This window comes from Oxyura jamaicensis, chromosome 7, assembly GCF_011077185.1.
Source record: "Oxyura jamaicensis isolate SHBP4307 breed ruddy duck chromosome 7, BPBGC_Ojam_1.0, whole genome shotgun sequence".
Classification (NCBI taxonomy): domain Eukaryota; kingdom Metazoa; phylum Chordata; class Aves; order Anseriformes; family Anatidae; genus Oxyura; species Oxyura jamaicensis.
This window is the reverse complement of record NC_048899.1, coordinates 22,258,439-22,278,407: the sequence shown is the minus strand read 5'-3', so window position 1 is coordinate 22,278,407 and position 19,969 is coordinate 22,258,439. Positions and strand designations below refer to the sequence as shown.

At 35.7% G+C, this 19,969-nt stretch overlaps 1 protein-coding gene, 1 long non-coding RNA gene and 1 other non-coding gene across 10 annotated transcripts in view; all 3 read left to right on the top strand.

The window, feature by feature from the left end:
• SLC4A10 (solute carrier family 4 member 10) overlaps nt 1–19,969 on the top strand; it is a 156,521-nt gene that overhangs the window by 88,707 nt on the left and 47,845 nt on the right. For all 8 annotated transcript variants that reach the window (XR_004752296.1, XR_004752297.1, XM_035331526.1 and 5 more), the window contains one exon: nt 9,942–10,130. Coding sequence is in view for 6 of the 8 variants with exons in the window: in XM_035331526.1 (XP_035187417.1) it covers nt 9,942–10,130 (189 nt within the window). In the remaining 2 variants the exon portion in view is untranslated. The remainder of the gene's footprint in view (nt 1–9,941; nt 10,131–19,969) is intronic.
• On the top strand, nt 9,296–9,454 carry LOC118170360. Its single transcript, XR_004752677.1, has one exon. It is a non-coding gene; the product is annotated as a U1 spliceosomal RNA (small nuclear RNA).
• LOC118169839 lies at nt 10,137–16,737 on the top strand. The gene is made up of 2 exons (XR_004752305.1): nt 10,137–15,115; nt 15,514–16,737. It is a non-coding gene; the product is annotated as an uncharacterized LOC118169839 (long non-coding RNA).

The window sequence follows — 19,969 nt, the reverse complement described above, 5'->3', positions numbered from 1 at the left end:
TTGAGTACATATTTTCCAATGAATTTGGCAGGTGTGAATCTAGAGCTGTTGAGGATAGCAGAAGCAGAATGGAAGCAAACGTAATAGATGAGCCTTATATCCCAAAAATATGTGATTGAGATTGATTGAATTTTCTGTATTCCTGGTGTTTCCCACTAGACTGTAACTAGTTACTGAAGGGAGCAAAGAACTGTGCTATTTCATTATCTGGGGTCTCTAATTTTCTGTTTATCTACCTTTAGTAAGGGCTCATGATGGTTATTGGACATGCTCATGATGGTTATTGGACTCCAAATTCTCCAAAACAATAAGGAGGATTATTTTATTTGTATATCTTGCTTTTATATCTGCTTAAAAGTTTTACCTTGTCTTCTACATTACTGGATTGGACTTGTCTGAAAATGGTGCTGTATCTGTAAATCATATATTTGATATTTTATACAAATTATACATTGTAATGATATTTTAGACAAAGATTTTTGGTATTCTCCATACTAGAAACATTGCTTGAAGATCGATCATGATGTAACAGATGTAAAATAAGGAAAAGAGAACGTGCACAGAGATACTGTTTGTGAGTGGTTGTTGGGACCTTATTGTTGCCTTATTAGAGGCACAAAATAGCATGTTTTGAAAATGTAATTATACTTATAATTATACTAATCAAAATAGAAACCTTTTAAGGTAAAGATAGGAAAGACAGAGCAAGAAAACTTCAACACTCAAGATTGTGAAGACAACTGAATTACTGATGATACGAAAGTCTATGCAGGGGTCAGGTAAAATTTGTTTTAGTTAACTGTCAGGTAAGAGAGTTATTGTTCAGTGGGTTATATTTAACAGTGGATTCAAAAATCACTTAGCTGTTGGGAGCTGCTTTTTTACATTTACCTTTCCTAAATTGTTTATGTCAAACTGACGCAAAATATTATTAATCCAAATCTGCAGTAATTTGTGTGGGTTTCTACTCTGTGCTGAGATCTGATTCTGCCATGAATCATAGTCTGAATCAGAGCTTCGTATTTTTTCTTGATGATGATAGAAGCTAAACATGAAGGACAAAAAGCATCTGAGTTGCAAGAACAAAGGTGTTTATCAGTATATGCTGCTTTTTATTTATTAAAAAAAAATCAAGAAACACTCAGATCTTCTTTTTGATGTTTTTTTTTTTTTTTTTTTTTTTATTACTGTTTGCTTAAATAGTACACTAAGATTTTCAGGTTTGAGCTTGATGGTTTTAATTCAGAAATCACTCAGCAACTTCCACAGTCAGCTAAGAGAGATCCCTTCCAGAATTGTTTTTATTTAAGTAGATAAAAAGGTAAGGATAATCACAATAAAATAACTGCAACAATCTTCCTTCTCCCTCCCTGTCCTCCAGTTGGAAGATGCTGCTTAGTGAAACCACAACAAATTCATGTTTATCATCTCTTAATCCCTAGTTAGTTGTAGTCATTTAGTTTTTGTTTATTTGTTTACTTAACATGTCCAAGAACTCCAGGTTCCCGTTACTAATTGTGGTTTGAAACTCACAACAGATGTAAGTTGTCCCTCAGTATAGAATTTGATGAGTTACTGTAATGATGTTTTGAATCAGTCTTGTTTCTGGGATATCTTGATTTGTTGGTTAGGAAAACTTTGTTGTTATTTTGTTTGTTTGTTTTCTTAGTGGAGGTTTAGAATGACTTTCCTGAATTAGTATGTACCATTTTCACTTTATAAGCACCTTATGTTGTGGCAGATGTGGGTGTATTTCATTGGTTATTTTATTTGATCTGAGGGATAGGCATGTCTTTCTAATAAGGTGATGTGATCTAATAACATGATAGGGTTTGCATGGGTCTTTGTCTTTTAGAAAGGATTTTTTTTCCACTGCAGATTCAAAAAGCAAAGAGGTTTTTTTTGTTGTTTTTTAAGTAACTTTTCAGCAGGTTCTTACTGTGAGTGAGTCATTTTCTAAATTACCCATGTTCTGTCTCAGGTTCCTCTGGAGAGATTTCCCTAGAAATAAAGTTGCTATTCCATTTGCTTTTGTCTATTATTATTTGTATTGCTAATTAATGTGAGCTAGGTATGGTAGAAATGTGACAATTCCCAGTAATGTGATGATGATGGTGTGCTCTTTGTCCTTATGAAGAACTGCTGGACCTGAGCATGAGGCAGGATCTCTCAGGAAATCCTTTCCTGTCTCTTCTACTCGGCTGTTATTCACTGTCACTAGTTACAATCCTATGTATTATGTGCTATACAATTCAAACATTTTCACCCTGGTGTTGGTATGTATTTCAGTTGTATATGACAATCCTGACCATGAGAGTTTAAAGAAACTAGCCTCTTGGCTTCAGTTGTTATCAACATTCCACTCCCTAGATTAACTTTAGTTCTTGTGCTTCTGATTAACAGTTTGTTACCAGAGTTATTTTTATTTTTAACATAATCTGTTGATAATTTTACGCATTACTATATTTCATTATATCTTTTGAGAAAAAGTAAGTTAGTTGTTCACCTGTACTTTCGTTTTTACTTGCCTTAATGCTTTATTAGGGAGAAATGCGTGTTGTGTATTTGTATTTGTCAGTAGCATCTTGCTATCTGGGCTACATTCCAATTTCAAATTATGCTGTAAATGTGGTACCAGTCTTTGTATCCTTGAAAGAGTTATACTTAATCTACATTGCTAAATTGAGACAAAGAATTCCTATTTGTTTTAGTCAATGCTTTTAATCTGTAAACACTTACTAAAGCATTAAACCCCCAGCACTTAGCCCTTGAAAGTCTCTTTTATTAAAGTCTGTCTTTTAAGACCTTAATGGGCTTGTAAAATCTACAGATGAAAAACATCTTTTATACTGTTTGTGTGGCTTTTGGAACATTTTGTATTTCGTCCCTGGAAACTCTGATAGTTCTGCGTAAAAATATTTTGGCACCAATGACGTGGTGAGAATTTTTAAATCATCCTGTCTTCCAGCTTGTCCATTCTTGATTAGATTCTTTTTCATTCCAACTCTTATTAAAAAATGACTCTATCTACAAGACTGTAAATTTCTTTGGACAGACACCCAATTTTCTGTGTTGATAAAGAGCTTATTCATACCTATGATGTTAAATTCACAGACAATATCTTATTGTAGTAGAGACTCCAGAGATGAATTTCCAACATTGTCATCAAACAAGGAAACAGCATGACCATTTCTGACATTTCTCAACTTGTTCTTAAATTTTATGTGACAGACTTTATTTTTTTCTTTGAAAACAGCTCAATTCCTCTGCTGAACTTTATCCTTCCAGAAGTGCATTTTTATTAAATGTATTTTAGGTTTTCTTTATTACTATTCTTAATATCTGCCTCTTTTTTCACGTCTTTGCAGTGGCTCCTGTATCAGTAAACTAGCACTGCAAACTCAAGGAATTCCTTTGAACATTTGATGTAGTAATATTTTATCGATCACTTCTGTATAGAACATATGCTAAAAGGAAGTCTGAAAAATCTATGTAATCAAAACAATTTATTTTGGAACTTGTTTCTTGAGGAGGTATTTGCCAGAATCTGGCTGCACCATTAGAGAGCAGCTTTGCTGTGTTGTTCAAGTTGGCAGATGAAAATGTTCTCTTTTGATATTTTCATTTAGTTCCTTTGAAACCGTGTAGATTCTCAGATTACCATCTGGTTTTTGGATTGTAACCATTGAATGAACCCAAAAGGTTCTTCCACTTAACATATGATGCCATTTTGTATCGTTTGGTTCAAAAACTGTTTGGTCCAGCCTTTAATGGCAATACATTCTCTAAAATATGAATCACAGATCTTGCGTTTTCTTCTAATTGTGCAGAGTGTACTATGAACAAATGTCAAACCTTGTAAAATACAAACTGTGGTCTCAGAGTTGCATGGTGGTGCTTTGGTGACTTGCATACATTTGAAATATTAGCTTGTCCATTTATTAACAAAAAAAAAAGTTCATTAAAAAATATTTTAAATATTCTCATGCTTTCCAATCCAGAGATCTGACTGTTTTTTTTCCCAAGCAGTCTTTTGTATGTTCCTCATGACTGAATTTTCAATCTGTGTAACAACTTAATCTTGTGATTGAGGTCACTGGACTCTGTGCTCAACAACCCACGGCATTACCTCTCAAGTGTGCATCTTTATTGGTTTTGGTAATATATTAAGCTTTCAATCTGAAAAAGTCTTCTTTTGTCTTTGTTTGCTTTAAGCTATATTACTCCATCATAATGATGTATTTAATATTTAAACTGGCTCCAGTTCAGATTTTATTTCACTGTTTTCCTTTTTTTTCAGCTGTGACACTCATGCTTTATTATGTTTCTGACAATGCTTTTATGGTAAACTTAGCTTTTATTGCAAACACAATAACAAAGCAGAGGATTGCCTGTGAGCAGTCTATTTCTCTCAGTTTGACCCTCCAACTCTCTTTGGTTGATCTTTCACCTTCTCACTTACACAGGTGTTTGTGTTTGCTTTATTTACAGCTTACCATGTTGTGATTACCTCTACAGAGAAGCCTTTATCAGGTTTTATTCCGTTGTCTGTGGGTGAACTGTAAAGCTCTTAACAACATCTAAGTTGCATGGCATCTTTGTTGTTGTTTTTGTGCGTGTTTTCCCATGTTAACCACAAATTTGGGAATGTCACAGATTTCACAAGTCAATTTCAGTTTTCATTGTGTGTATAGACAGAACCAATGTCACCCGTGACTCACGCTCTACATAGAGATGCAAAATATCTTGTTTTATGAGGCCTCAATTGTTCCTTTGGTAGCATTCACCGTGTTAGGATAGCTCTGGGTTACAGCAGTGTTTGCTCTCTGAGCTGCAAGTTGGAATTCTTAGCCTAGTCTACTATTTACAGTTTTGTGAACGTGATAGCCTTTGTTCTTCAGTAAAATTCAGATTCTTTGTTTGAAAAGCAGACATTTTTCACTGTCTGTGTAACTTTTCAAGTAATTCAGTTGAGAAGTTGAACAAAGTAATTTCAGGTAGAGTTGAAAATAAAACCTGGCACTCAGTGCACTGGAACGCGCTGCTTCCTTAGCTGAACAGGCTAAATGCACTGGCTTAGATAGCTCACATCTAATCACCCTTGTAAACACCAGAATCAAGAATCCTAATTGTTAGTTTTCTATTGCTCCTAGTGCCTAACTCACTAGGTAAACATATATATTAGGTTGCAGGTTAGTGTAAAAGACAGCATTTCAGCTTCATGTCCTGCATAGAGTACTGCTTTATGGTTGCTTGTGTTTCCTCTCCCGTCTTCAAGGGAAAGAAAGCAACTGCAAAACAAACAAACCTTGGCTTTTAAATTAGGTTTTGTAGTCAGCTGTCACTGCAGTCATGACGCACAGAAAAGCCCATGTGTACTATTTTTTATCATTAATCTCTCATTTTGTCCTGCAATTGCAGTTGTAAAATTTGGAAGATTGAGAGGTGTAAATACCAGTAACCTCACTGGCATATATTGAGTTCAGTTTCTCCTGCTGTAAACTGTGAATGCCAACCTATATCAGGAGAATATCAGGATATATCAGGCCCATGAATTCTGAACTTGTATTTTGTCTGGTATACAGCAAAAAGTAAGAGCTCCAGATCTTATTTGTTTACTCACCACTGCAGAAGACAGGCCCAGTTTAGCTTGTCTGTCTGTTAGAGGTAACTTGTTCGACCTCAGAGGTATTGTGTTACGAATGCAGTTCACCATATATAAATTTATTCTGTGTTTCACCCCAGAACTTCCTGTAGTATATGCATGAGGTAATGGGCGTGCTGTGAACGTTGAGCAGCAGGGAGAGAGCTGTCACTTGAGTGTTCTCTTAACTTCTCTTCTTTTTTTGGACCTGGGATGGCTCCACGTCGATCTGACTGTGTGTCTCTGTACAGCACCCACCACAATGAAGCTGTGGTGTGTACTTTCATCTCCACAGTAAAAGAAAGCATCCAACCCACTTTTACATCCTAGCTGACCCTAGGAGTGGGGTAGATGTGGTTTGCTGTGCTGGGTTGTACACATGAGCCAAGCTGAATTTGAACTGATTTGAAGTGTCTGCACCCCTGATGTATTAATTCAAAACCTGGGTAAATTGTTCACAAATGATGAGGAGTTACATTTGAGTTAGCACAATAGCTTGTTTAAGTGCTCACATTAAGTACTCACTCACATTTGCTTTCAAAATCAATTTACAGATGGGTATGTTTTATGTAAATGATGTATTGTAACAGAGTCTGAATGGAGAAAGCGTTTTTGAAATTACATGAAGCCTCAAGTTCCTTTGAATCTTTTTAAGTGACTAGGGCAGGATAAGTATCTGTCTTTAAAAGCTTAAAAAATACATATCACAGTTCCTTCTAAGTCCAGATTCCTTCCTGTAGAAACATTCTGTTTTAGTGTTCCTAATGTCAGAAGCAATGCTATGATAGGAGCAATTAGATTGGGTAAAGCTATATTGCTGGATGTTCCACACATTGTGTCATACTGAACACTGTTTATAGTTGTGAAGGAACCTTGAAAAGCATAACGGGAATCTGTATCCCTGGATAGAAGGGCTCACCAAGATTTTTTCTCTTGAACGTTCTTTTAAAATTAAAAGAAAAAAATGCCCATACCTTGTTGCTCAGCACAGAAACGCTGGAGTCTCTGTTGTTACATACGTATATAGCTGAGATACATTGCTGCAAAGTTACAGGTCTGTTCTCTTTTCTCTTTTTTGTTATATGAAAAATGGGCTCTAGATACAAAAGTGTGAAAACACACCTTTGAAAGCAGGCGCAGCTTCAGCTGGTGGGAGCACATTGGATCCCCCTGACACAGCATGAAGGAATTAGTGTCTATTTTGAAAACAAAATGTTAAAAACATTCTTTTTTTAACATTTACTCTCAGATTTTAAACAGTGTGCTCCCTGTTTTCAAGCTTAGCTTTGTAATCAAGGGAGTTATCATTGACATTGCAGAGGCTAGGGTTTTTAAAAGATATATTGAAAAACTTCTGAAGAAATTTAAGTGGAATCCTATAATGGTAGGTGCTAATGGAGTCAGCCTTCTTATTACTATATATAATAGAGGAATCTGGCCATAATTTATACTAAAACTATATCTGCTATTGCAAATAGATTTGTATTTAAAGGAATGACAACTTGGGAGCATCAAGGTAAGAAAAGTAGCCTTCACTGTTCCCAATTCTGAATTCATCTCCCATTTTTGCATGTGTCAGACATGATAAAGTAAAGGGGAAGTTGTGGAAAAAAAAAAAAAGAAAACTTGAGGTAAGCCACATTCTTCTCAGTTTGGAAGGAAATACATGTTGTTAGTCACCACACTGGCATACAACACTAACTCCCTCCATGGTTTGTGTGACTGTTAGTGAGTCTTGGCAGAGCATCCAAGCAAGGAAGAGGAGAGCAATATGATTTTCTTTTTCCTGGCATTTTCTCTCCTCAAGTGGCACATCCTAAATAGTGACATCATCCTCAGAAATTAATATATATTAATATTTAGTATGGAAAATACTGTAATTCCAGGAATGACACCATACAAGTGGAGTTCCACTGATCTGTAAGAAAGGTGATGACCACAACCCTAAATCTGACTGTTCTAGAGAAGTCCTTTTTTTCAGCTCTTCCTTTTGATTTCTGTCTTAGAGCAACTCAAAGAAGGTAATATTTGTTTATGCATCTTTTTACAATTTGTAGTTTGGTCAGCAGAATTAGAAAGGATCTTCTCAATTGTGCTTTAGCATTTATGCCCTAAGTTATATGATTATTACTTACTTTTTTTCCTGTGAAGATCACCTAGCTCTCAGCTCTCACGTTACAGAAATTACTGACCTGTTTTGGGGACTGTGATGTGCCAGTTCATGTACTATGCCTGTCTAAAAGGGAAGATAGTCTTACCTTCAGGGCAGAGGTTGTTTCTCAAAAACTGGTAAAGTTGAGCAGGAAAAATGATACTTTTCTTGGAGCTGGTGCTTTTTTTTTTTTTTTTTTTTTTTTCTCCTTGTGTTGCAGATCTGTCATTATTCTTGCCTCCTTCTGCAAAAAAATTACTGCAGGCATTCTCTTGAACTTGTGTTACCTTCAGTTTTGCCTGTCACTCTCTTGTTACCATAGTTCTCTCTCTTCAGTGGCAGTCTAGACTAATGGTAAAAATGTGTTTGTCTTGTCTGGGAGTGTGGAGATACCTGACCTGGTGGCATTTAAGTTAACCCTGGAGATAAAAGTTACCTTTAGGGACAGGTGAAGCACTCCAAAGATAAGCTGTATTAGTGTAGGCACAGCACCAGACAGTCTTACTCCTGGGCATGAGCTGTTTGGTGAACACAGTTGCAAACACTGGGCAGAATGTGATTGCTGGAGAGGGTCAGAGGCAATGTTGGAAAGCTCTGCACTGCTCCACATGGTGAGATGTGGATACATCTCATGTTTGCATCTGTTGACAGCTGTGTTTGGCTATGGACTTGTCTTGTCTTTTTGTGTGTATTGTCGTGAAGAGCTGTTGGTAGCCCCTTAACGTTAAGTGAAATATGCAGTTATAGTTCAGTTCTTAAATTGGCAATGTATGACACATTGGATTGTTACGGGGATACTGAGAACTTCAGATTTTTTTTTTTTTTAATGTGAATACAGGGGGTAGTTGCCTTAGCAATTAAACTCTGCATTTAACTAGTATAATTATTTAATGCTTTATATTCTCAAATGTGCTCTTGGCAATTGTCAGAGACCTGACATTATTCCTCTAGTGATGGTGCATCTGCGTTTTACTTTTTTCTGTTCTGCTTGCTTTGCCACTGAGTTTACTGGTAGATATGAATCTGACTCCAGCACAGAATCATGAGCTGTCTGAATTTTCAGTACAAGAAGTTTTTGACTCAGCTTTATTTTATCACTGTTTTTGTGCAGCACAGTTTATTCTAATGGATGTGCAAGGACATTGTGTACTTAAATGCTGTTTTACTTGCTTTGATACAGATTTTTCTTTTTTTCCTTTCCTTCTGTTAAGCATTATTGCTAATTACTAATAGAATTTCCCAAAATAATGATAAAAAAGCCCTACAAAATCCCCAACAATTCTTTCCTATTCAAAATGTCTAATGCATACTTATTAGGAGTTTTGAATGTGAATATGTTAATATTTTCTGTCAGTGGACTGCAAAAATGACTGATTTAGCAGCAGGATCAGCTTGACTCACACATCCATGTAATGATTCTCTTGCATGAACATAGGCATCAGGCAGTAGAAAGAGATGCTATTGGTTATTTCCCAGTAATGCTTCAAATTTTCCCGTATCATCTTACCTCAGGGGAGGTACCATGATCAGGGAGGTGGTTTTCCCAGGGCGAGGCTCATCCCCTGCACTCCAGGTGTGCTGACCCCTGCGATTTCCCCAAATGCGGGAAACTTGACTGCATATATATATGTGTGTGTGTATATATATATATATATATTTTAATGGTATTGAAAGTTCTGTAACTGTAATTGTAAGAAACAGAACTAGACTGTGATCTTCTGTGGTAAGTATAAAAGGAATTAAAAAGTTTTCTCCTCACAGTAAGCTGGTCCTTTGTAGCACATAAGGTATTGGTGGTGGGGGGCACCTTATATACATCATAATTTTGGGTTTAAATACATTGTGTATGGGAATGCACAGGGAACGTCTTCAGAGTTATATAGGCGACCTTAACATAGGAACAACATACCTTTTGAGGGATTGACTTTGTTACATCAATACCATCATTTATTTATCTATTTATTTATTTATGGGAGTGAAACACTTCTAGATAAAACTTACCATGCTTTAATACTTGTCACATTAAACAAACAGATACCTTTCATCAGTATTTCCATAGGGCACTAATTATTGTTATTGCAACATCTTTAAGCAAAGTTTTTTGTCTTTCCCCTCTCTTATTATGTTTTTGTATTTATTTTTCAGATATGATTCTGGATCAGCAGGTGGGCTCTGGACAGCTCAGTGAGGATGTTCGTCACAGAGTGCATGAGGCGTTGCTGAAACAGCATCACCATCAGAACCAGAAGAAACTGAGCAACAGGATCCCGATTGTGAGATCCTTTGCTGATATTGGAAAGAAGCAGTCTGAGCCACATTCCATGGATAAAAATGGTAATGCATTGCTTTATTTTGCATTTTGAGCTTTTGATAATATTTGTCTGCCCAGTGTTGTGTGCACTTTGTACCCAAAGCTTGAACTCAAAGTGATTATACTCTGAAAAGTTCTTGTGTAAAAACAGTACCTTTTACATGAAAGAGTGGTTCCTCATGCATTCAGTAACATGCTTGTTTAAATTTGAAATTCAGGAATCTGGAACAACTCAGTGCTGTGCAGATGTGTCCAGATGAACTACTTCAGGTGTTGGAAGCAGGATAGCTGTGTTAATGTGGCATTCTGTCCTGTACAATTGGCATAATACATTGTCCCCAGTGCAGTACCCCTCAACTACATTCATGATGTTTTAGGCAGAGTGTTGGAGATTTTGCAGTTGAGTTCGCATGAGTTAAAATGAGAAAAACATTTTCAAGGCAACACCATTGGAGAGAAAACACAAGAACTGTTCATTATTCTTTGAGAAAATCACTTTCTGGAAAATGATGTTTATGAAAATGCAAGAGCAGGTCTGCAGAGTTGTTCTACAGTAAAATATTGGCTTAACTTTTTCTTTCTTGCTTTTATAGAAGCCCTTATACGCGATACTGTTATTATTGGTAATCATATTGAAAGATCTTTTCTTATTCCTCTTTCTTATTTACATGAACACAAGCATGTGTAATGAAACTCACAGCAAAATTTTGTGTATATGTACAGTTAATTCACTAGAATTATGCACTGCAGAATTACTGAGCCTCCATACACAGTATTATTACAATACCCACAACATTTTTGTCTGAGCACCACTGGACCGTGTGACTCTTGTTCCAGAAATGCCTTAGCTTTAGAGAAATCTCAATCTGTTCTGCTGTGTCTCTGTTCAGAGCTGTATTGAGCTCACCTGTCACCTGGAGAAGTGGAGAGTGAGAAAACAGCCACAGATACAGGTGCTGCAAGAGGCACCTATATGGTGTGAGGCATAAGACAGGAAGGGAGAGTGAGAGAGTCACAGTGAGGTTCGATCCAGAAAGACGAGGCTGTTCATACAAAGATTATCTTTGTTTTCAAGGAGGGATCATTTCTTTCAACCATTGCTGTGTAAAGTTTTAATAGGTACTTCTAAATCTAGCTGCCTGGGAGAGACTGTCAGACCTAAAAGGCAACATATACTCTCATATGAAGATGATATAAAATAGAAATGTATTTATCATGTCACAATAACATTCTAAGAGTAAGGAAAAAATAATGTACATTAGGATGTGAGTGATTGTGTATGGATACACAGAAGTAGTAAAACTATGTTGGATGATTGTCCATCCTTTTTAAGGCAGCTTTTCTGTTGTTTTTATGCAAATTTTGCTGATGGCCTTAAACAGATACTCTAGAGTAACTTTTAAAAAGCTAATGCTATAATGTTCCTATTCCTTAGTTTCCATGAGAGGAAGGACAGATGCTTGCACTCCATAAGCTTTTTACAATATGCCTTATATAACAAATAGGTCTCCTTAAAAAGACCCCTCAGGACAAGCCATGAAAATATTACAAGCTCAATTTCAGTAACCTTCTCTGCATGTTAATAGAATTGATGCAGCAATTCACTCCAGAAACATCTCACTTTTGCCTAGGTTTTTTGTTGGAACCTTCATATCTCTATTTAATTCTCAAAGAAATAGATTCCAATCAGGACAGCATATTGAAAGCACTAGTTTCATATACCCAGTGGTTAAGTGATTCTTTAAGTGGGGGCACACATTCTTAAAGGTTTCCATCTGTTTGTGCTTATTTTGCAAGAAGAAAAACTACTGAATTCCAGTTCATATGCTTTTGTAGAAGTGCCTCAGAGCACTCTAACCCCTGGTTTAAAAAATCACCCAATCACTTCCATTATATTATTTAAATTAAATTAAATGCACTGTAAACAGTAAAAATCTAAACAACTGTAGGAAAATTTATGGAAAAGTAAAGCAGCTTCTTAGCTACATTACAGTGAAGCTTTCCAGAAACAGTCTTTTTGGACACAGATATCTTCTAATCAGTTTGAAGCACTGCTCTTCTACTTGCATTCCGTAAGTGTTAATGCACATTTGGCAGTCTCCTGTACTGACCTCTTCAAAACAGGTGAAGGCCCTATGACAAAGCAAAGAAGGACTGGTTTATTTTAAGTTTCTCTCTTACTATCTATTACACTGTTACATTAAAAGGTTTGAATTTTAATTTATTACCTGAATTCTACTAAAATTAGTATTAGCTTTAGAAGAGGAAAATTCTATATAAATTTTTGGTTTTCAAAAGAAACATACTTTTCTTTTATCACTTCAAGACACCATCCAATAAGCATCCTATGGGTTTAAGAAGCAACTGTTACCCCAGCGCATATTACAGGAGTGGGGACTGCTGCCTCTTCTAGCATAATCTTAGGTACTACTTCACCCTGGCTAACATACGTGGCATGTAAATTGCAGGAATCTATACTGAGGAATCTATGCAGCAGGAATTTATGCTGAGATGCTCAACTCTCAGGAATTCTGCTGTCCTTAGAAACTTGGCCAGGGGCAGGAGAGAGTTTTCTGATCATTTTTTCCTGCCATTGCTCCATGATCCAAATGCTAGAGTTCCACTACAGTGTTATGCTCACTGCAGCTATATATTTATTTTTTGATTGTCATGGAGCACGTGTACAAGCTTCTCTTAATAACACAAAAATGTGTTGTTAACATACAGCTTTGAAATAGGTGAAAGTGTGTCTAAAAGAAAGCAAAATTAAGAGTTAAAATGTGATATTATTGTCAGGAGTGTGTTGTTTCTTGAAGACTAACTAGTAAATTATAATGGAAGCATTATTTTAGCTTGTTAGTCACCCATCTGTGCACAACCATGGTATAGAACATATGAACAAAAAATAGTCCATGTATTGTCAACAGTAGCAGTAGTGTTCTCTCTTTTTAGTACTAAAAATGTATTAAAATAGTAAAATACTTTATTTTTACTTTTTATTTTTTTGGATGGGAAGCTTAATTCATAGAAAACCGTAAGGAGAAAAACAGGTAATCTTAAACACTATTGATGAGTTTATAGTCAAGAGATGCATGCACCTTTAAGAAGGCGAATGATGCAGGGGAAGTTAGAGAATTTTTCTGGCTATAAGGAAATTCTTAGTTTGGTTAAATTTGGTTTTAGTGAAGGCAGTATAACTGATAAAAATCAGTGGTTAAAACGAAAAGTGGTCTGTAGTTCATGAAATAGGTTGTTCAGAGGAGTAAGTCCCTGCCATCTAGTCTATGAGGTACATACAGTGGAAGATGTAAAACCCCTTCTTTGTCCAAGTTCTTGGCTGTGCTAGTTTAGTGGTGTCTCCAGTTCTGGATATTTAAGAATAAAATCTGAAAATGAAGACGTAAACTTGAATTCCATATGTGGCTGTGCTGCTGACAGGCCCCTGTGATATCTTTGTTGGAAGATAGTTGTACATATGTTCTCCCTCCATTTTTTCTTTGTTTAAGAGTCTGTCAGACCATCTAATTAATTTGCTTTGTATTTAGTAGTATTATCTTTTGTTTACAATGGCTTTTCTTCACATCCTCTGCAGGGCTAAGATGTCAGGGTGCTATGGATTTACCATGCATTTTTAATGCTGCCATGCTGTGTTTAACTTTCACTTTTCATTAAGCATCAAAACTGTGAGAATTAAAAGCCTGCTTTTGATGTTCCAATAAAAAACCGACAGTCAAATTTGGCATAAGAGCAGCAAAAATGATTTATTTTTTTTAATCCAATTTGACACCAAATACCCCAAATTATTAGCTATGAGGGTAGCAATAATTTTAGCAGAAATGCTCTAAAAGGCAGGTAAAAAATAGGAATCTTTGCCATTAGTAAATCAACTTTCTGAAGTTTGGTTTGGAGAGCAATTTAACTTCTTTTATTGAGATTAGTAGGTTTTTCACTCTAATATCTGAGAACCGTGTCTAAATTCCCACGACATGGTCTGAAAAGTCAGAAGACGATTGCAAATACACAACACCTTTCTATTGTTACAGATATGCTAAAATAATTTTGTAAGCCTCTCCACTTCTTTAAAGTGGAAGTTTATAAAAGTCTATAAAGTTCAGAATTTAAGGGTATGAAGCACAGGAAAGTAGTGGATTTGATCGTAATGAAGTTAGGAAAAATAAGTTTTCATTATATATATATATATTTTTTTTTACTAACTATTTCACTTTTACTATAGGCTTCATAGTGCATACGTGTGTGTGTTTATATGTACTGGAATCTAGCAGACCTTTTACTGATTAAATTTGAAGAGGAAGGAACTAGGGGGAGTGGTGCATGTCAGGATTAATGACTTCCAAACTGTATTTCCATGCACCCCGTTGAAGTGTTCTTTATCCATAATAATGTGATCTTGTGCATGTTTTCTGTTCCATTTCTGTATGCCATTTATAACTGCTTCTTCTCCCTTGGCATCTGAACACACGCTTTATTAGTGTAAAAATTGCATTATACCATGCATCATATTTGATTTTGACAAATTTTAGAATTCTAAGGGGATGTTTATTCAAGTGCCAAAGAACTTGAAGAAATCAATGGCATATTAAATTAGGGATCTTCATAGTTAACTGAATGAGCTTCTGGAGCAGTTTATTTCGACAGGTTCTCTTTCAAGCATTTTTCCAGTTACTTCAGTTAGTATGATTGGCCAGTTTGGGCTTCTTCATAGTTTCATGGAAATAAAAGCACTTGAAGGGTTGTTTAAGATTATGCTTGGCCATCCAATTTAGGATAACGTTTTTTAGTATCCCAGTTAAATCTAAATTACCAGTTCTCTGATGACGTTTGTTACTTTCCTCAGTTTTCTTATTTCTCCTAATCATCAGTCCAAGCACTTATGTCATAACTCAGTGCCATCTTACAGCATGTGAAGTTCAGATGATGTCAATACTACCATGTGGAGACAGATGGACAGTACTTGGAGCCCCATGAAAAGGGAGGGAGGCATTCCTAGGTATGTGACCAGGTTCCTTTGCTCTGGGAATAGGTCGCTATGAATGCCATATGTACTCCCAAGTTCTCTACCAGTGGTGATTTTGGATCAGGTGAATTGCTCCTGGTTTCCTTGCAGTGAAGCCAAGACCAGTGATGGTTCTAGTTTAAATTAGCTAATACTGTATTTCTTTATATTTTTTTTTTCAAATGTATGCATTTTAATCAAAATGTATTTTCCGCAGGTTACTATATTACTAAAATATAACTTGTATTTAAAAACATTTCATTTGATAATTATCGTTTCTCCACATTTCCTTGTACCCATGATAAAATGTATAATCTGTATGTATAAAACTGTATCATTCATCTTTGTATTTCTTTATTTTGCTCTGTCTTTGTTGTGTCTGTCTCTAACAGGCTCATCTCATCTCTGTATCTTCCTCATCTCCTATCCTTTGGGTTCTGTAAACTTCCTGAAGGTTTGGAGGTAGTATAAATACCTATTCTTGCTTGGGCTTCAGATCATTTCAAATGTACACCCATGTCTTCATCTCAGTTTCTTGACAGCATGCAACTTCTTGCTATACTGATTAAAATATACTTCAGGCCTTTGTCAGCAGCTGTGGCACATTTATGAGCAGCTTGTATGGAATAAAGTTTTTTTTTTTTTTTTTGAAAAAGTAATTTTTGATGCTATTTCTTTGTAAATCCATTTTCTTGCATCAATTTGTAAAATTGCAAATCATAGCATTTTAGTTAAAACTGCATGACTTCGTGTGAATTACATTAGAAGCTTGAGGCCTACCATTAGAAAAATGGGTTAAGTGACTTCTTCCATATCCTCTTTTATTATGTATCATTAGCAAGCACCAAATTCTGCTTGCAGTTATACAGATACAATGGGAGTGAGATGGCTCTCCACTGATTTAAAATATGATGTATCTAGATAACTAAAAATACGTATACAATTCAGTGTACAAAGATAGTGTCACTGCTCTGTTATATCAGAATTGTAATATGTACTTAGGAGAACGTAGCACTTTTCATTCTTTGCTTTTTGGCTTAGGTGGACAGTGAGTCCATTTAGATTTGGCAAGTTGGTTACAAAATAACATTGAAAAGCCTGAAGGCTATGATAGTTGGCTTGAAAATCAGACTTTTTTAATTTTTTTATTTTTTCTGAATGGGAAGAAATACATATACTTTAGAAAATGTAAACTACTTTTACTGGTTGAAATTCTTTTGATGTGTCAGTTGCATTCAGTTTGTTTGTATTAACTGTGATTTTGTCTGAATAACGTTGTTCTTAGTTTTTGTCATTGGCATTCTAGAGACCTCTTGGATATTGATTAGTAAATACAACATTCATAGCTAAATGTCTGAAGCCTTCAATTTTCGGGACTAAAAGTATGTTGTATGTGAAATTAATTTACTGGTATTGTGTATTTATTTTTTATTTGACAAGACTATTAGTCTCAAAATGTTCAGTTCTGTATCTGCAAATGCAAACATCAATTAGTGTAACAAATATGGACCTTACGTTGATGGATTTTACATGGTTTGGGTTTGCATAACATGATTGTTTTGTGTGAATTTTTCCTCTATTCAAAGCTCTGGCAATTTCACATTATCTGAAAAAAACACCACTTTTTATATATAACGATTTAGAAGATAATATTTAAAACTTTTATAAACTGTGTTGATAATAGCTTTTTACTACATAGATAAACCTTAACATCCATTTTAGCGTGGTTTTATCTGTTAGGTATTAAGTTCCTTTGTATGTAGGCTGGGTATTTCAATGATACCACACTGTACATTTGATCGGTACTTAAAAAAATCTGAATGGCTTTCTGATGACATCTCAAAGAAAGCAGCTTTTCAGATACTTTATCTAGATTTGCTGCAGGATAAATAAAGGCTTTTAAACTTCAGATTTTATAAGGACTTCTATAAGACTTGGATTTAGTGTAGCTGTATTTAAGACACAATTGGATGCAGTGGTGACTGTTGAGGTTTTGGTGGAAATCAGAGAGGAAATGCATATTGCTTTCTCTTTTTGGTCCAGGTGTAGCATGGCATTTCCCCTTTTCAATCACACAGCTCTTTAATTGTCTGGTGTTTCATGGGACTACCATGATGCCAATAACCATGTCCTTCAGTCAGAAAAAACAATCAGCTGCTGAAATTAAAATACATTTGAGGATAAAGCACAGACATACTTGCCAACATGCATTTGAAATCTGAATAATAAATGGAAAACCAGTGTAGCATGGTGATGCACATGGTTTCCATCAGTATACTTCTGGTCCTACCCCATACAGAATTTCTCATGTGCTTAAGAGTATTCACCTCAAAAAGTTTCCTCTAACATGAAATTATACACAAAATTAAGTTCAAGCCATCTTTGTAGATCTGGAATACAGGAAGCTACAAATGTGAAAGCGAGTAGTCTTACAGCCTTTCTGCAAGGGAGAGGGCCACCATGGCACAGCATCTACCTGTCTGAAGTGCAAAATATATGGCCATTTAATAAACTAAATGTCTGTGGGAGTAAAAATCTCTCCAGAAAAGCAGTTGCTTTCTGTCTTTCCTTTTCTGTTGAAGGGCCGCACAAAGGCTAAGTTGCTGATTCTCATTTTGCAGGCTGTATCGTTGCACTATGAACACGCATTCCTGTGGTGTGTTTGATACACTTAAAAATAATTTCCTATAGATAGTAAAAAGAGAAATTGCCTATCCTCTCTACCTTGTATCTTTTGATTGTTATTCAATCCAGTAAAAACAAACAAACAAACAAAAAAACAACAAAAAACCCTTGTTTTTCCAAGATCCAGAAAGCTGTCTTTAAGTTACAGAGCTATTTAAACATCTCTTACTGCCTCAAGGTAAAACGTGTGTTCTTTCAGATTACTTCAGCATATGGGAAAATCAGAGTCTGAGGTCTTCTGTTGGCACAGAAAAAGAACATATGCTATTCTTTAAACTTCGCATACTTACTCGTTCTGGCTTTTATTTCCCATCATCTATATTTTTACTACCTAAAGGAAAAGTGGACATAATGTTTAAAAGTTAGCTTTTGGACCATTACGGTAGTTGCTTAGGATGCTCTTGACACTTCAAATTATGGTGCTAAAAGTTCAGTAGTATAATAGGTGGTCCGTCTCTTTTGTTGGTCAGAATCTTTTTCTCCCTGGCAGATATCCATGCTCTCATTTTCTTGAAATTGTGGGTCCAGAAAAAAGTTCAAATGTAAATCCATAATTAGCAACAAAAAGACAATGAACTACTCTTGCTTTCCTGCAGATAACATCTTTATAACGTAATGTGTATATTTGTATGACTAATTATTACAAGTATTTCCATTCATAGAGTTCCTGGATTATAGAGGAGTTTCTAAAAGGAAGAAAGTAAGAGTTAAGCAAGTCTAAGGCTTCCTGGGAATAAGTTAAGGTAGAAATATTCCCTGTGCATTTTATGGCTCCTATTTTAGAATCACTGTGAGCATTTTTTGTTGCGTTATAATATACATTTATATATATTATGCACCTTATCATCAAAATAATAGATACCATATTTATATGCTATTTTGAAAGTTATAATACTACAGGATAGTTCTTGTAAAAATTTGTAAGACTGCCAAATAAACAATACAGAAAAAAATATGGTATGAAATATAATGTATGGGGATACCGAGTGGTGAAGGTGGAGCAATGATAGAACTCAGGGGTACTTCTGTAAGTTCTAATTAAAACAGAAATGTTGTGTGGCCTTTTATCTTGCATATTTAAGAATTCCTGGCTTCCAATTGGCAAAGGTTGTCCCATGTTAAACTTAGGAATTCATAGTGTTATTTTTATGTAAATTCTTTTAAGTTTCATTAATATAATTCCTTCTGAGGTTAATCTGTAATTTTTGCCATATAAAAGTAATAATCTTGACTTATTTCTAACTACTTGGCCAGGTTAACATGATAGTCACGTCTGTTTTTCTGTCGCTTCCTGTTTGTTTCACTGCAGTGCTGAAAAAAGCCCTAATTTCTATTCTTGTTTTGATCTTTGTCCTGAATCAGAGAGAAAATAAAAGTATTTAAATTTTAAAGATTGATACATTTAATAATAAGATTTTTTACTAACACCTTTTGCAACATCCTGTGCCTGAACTTAATCAAAATGAAATCTCTCCGGCTAAGCTACCAGGATGCAGCACAAGTCAAAAAACTGTTCTGTGGTGTTGGAGATTTGCCTAATGGAAAATGAAAAGTTGATTTTCATGAAAATCAACCTTTTCCTTGAGCAAGTTTCTCAGCTCCATTGAGCTCAAGCTCAATTCGTGACCGGAGTTAGACAGGGATACTGCACTGCTCAGCTGTGACAGAAGCTGGACACTGCAGTTTTGTGGCCATGGTTGTGATAATTTTGCATGTCTCCTGTTCTGTTAGGTCTGGATTCTGCAACGTGCTCCTTTTCCCAACTGGCTGAGGATATGCTTAGAGTGCAAATGGATGTAACAAAGATGTGAGGGCGGACATGCAATGGCTTTTTGAATTGCCCAAACAACACGCCTAGCTTAGGACTGTCTTTATCTTCATATGTCTTGAGCATATGGTCTTTGTTACTATGCAAGTTTAGGTTGATTTTCACCAGAACCAGTGTTTTCACATCATCATTTCTTAGTCATATGAGAGACTTTATTTGCTATGGAAACAAATATATGCTGGGCACAAGATGCTGATTCTGGGCCAGCTGGACTCTGCAGTTATTCCTGGGTATGTGTTAGGGCAGTAAGAGATAGTTGGCTCATTCACTTAGCACTTTTTTCTGTACTTTGTTGTGGTGTTCAGAGCTGTGAGCAGTTCCTGCCATGCCAGGGA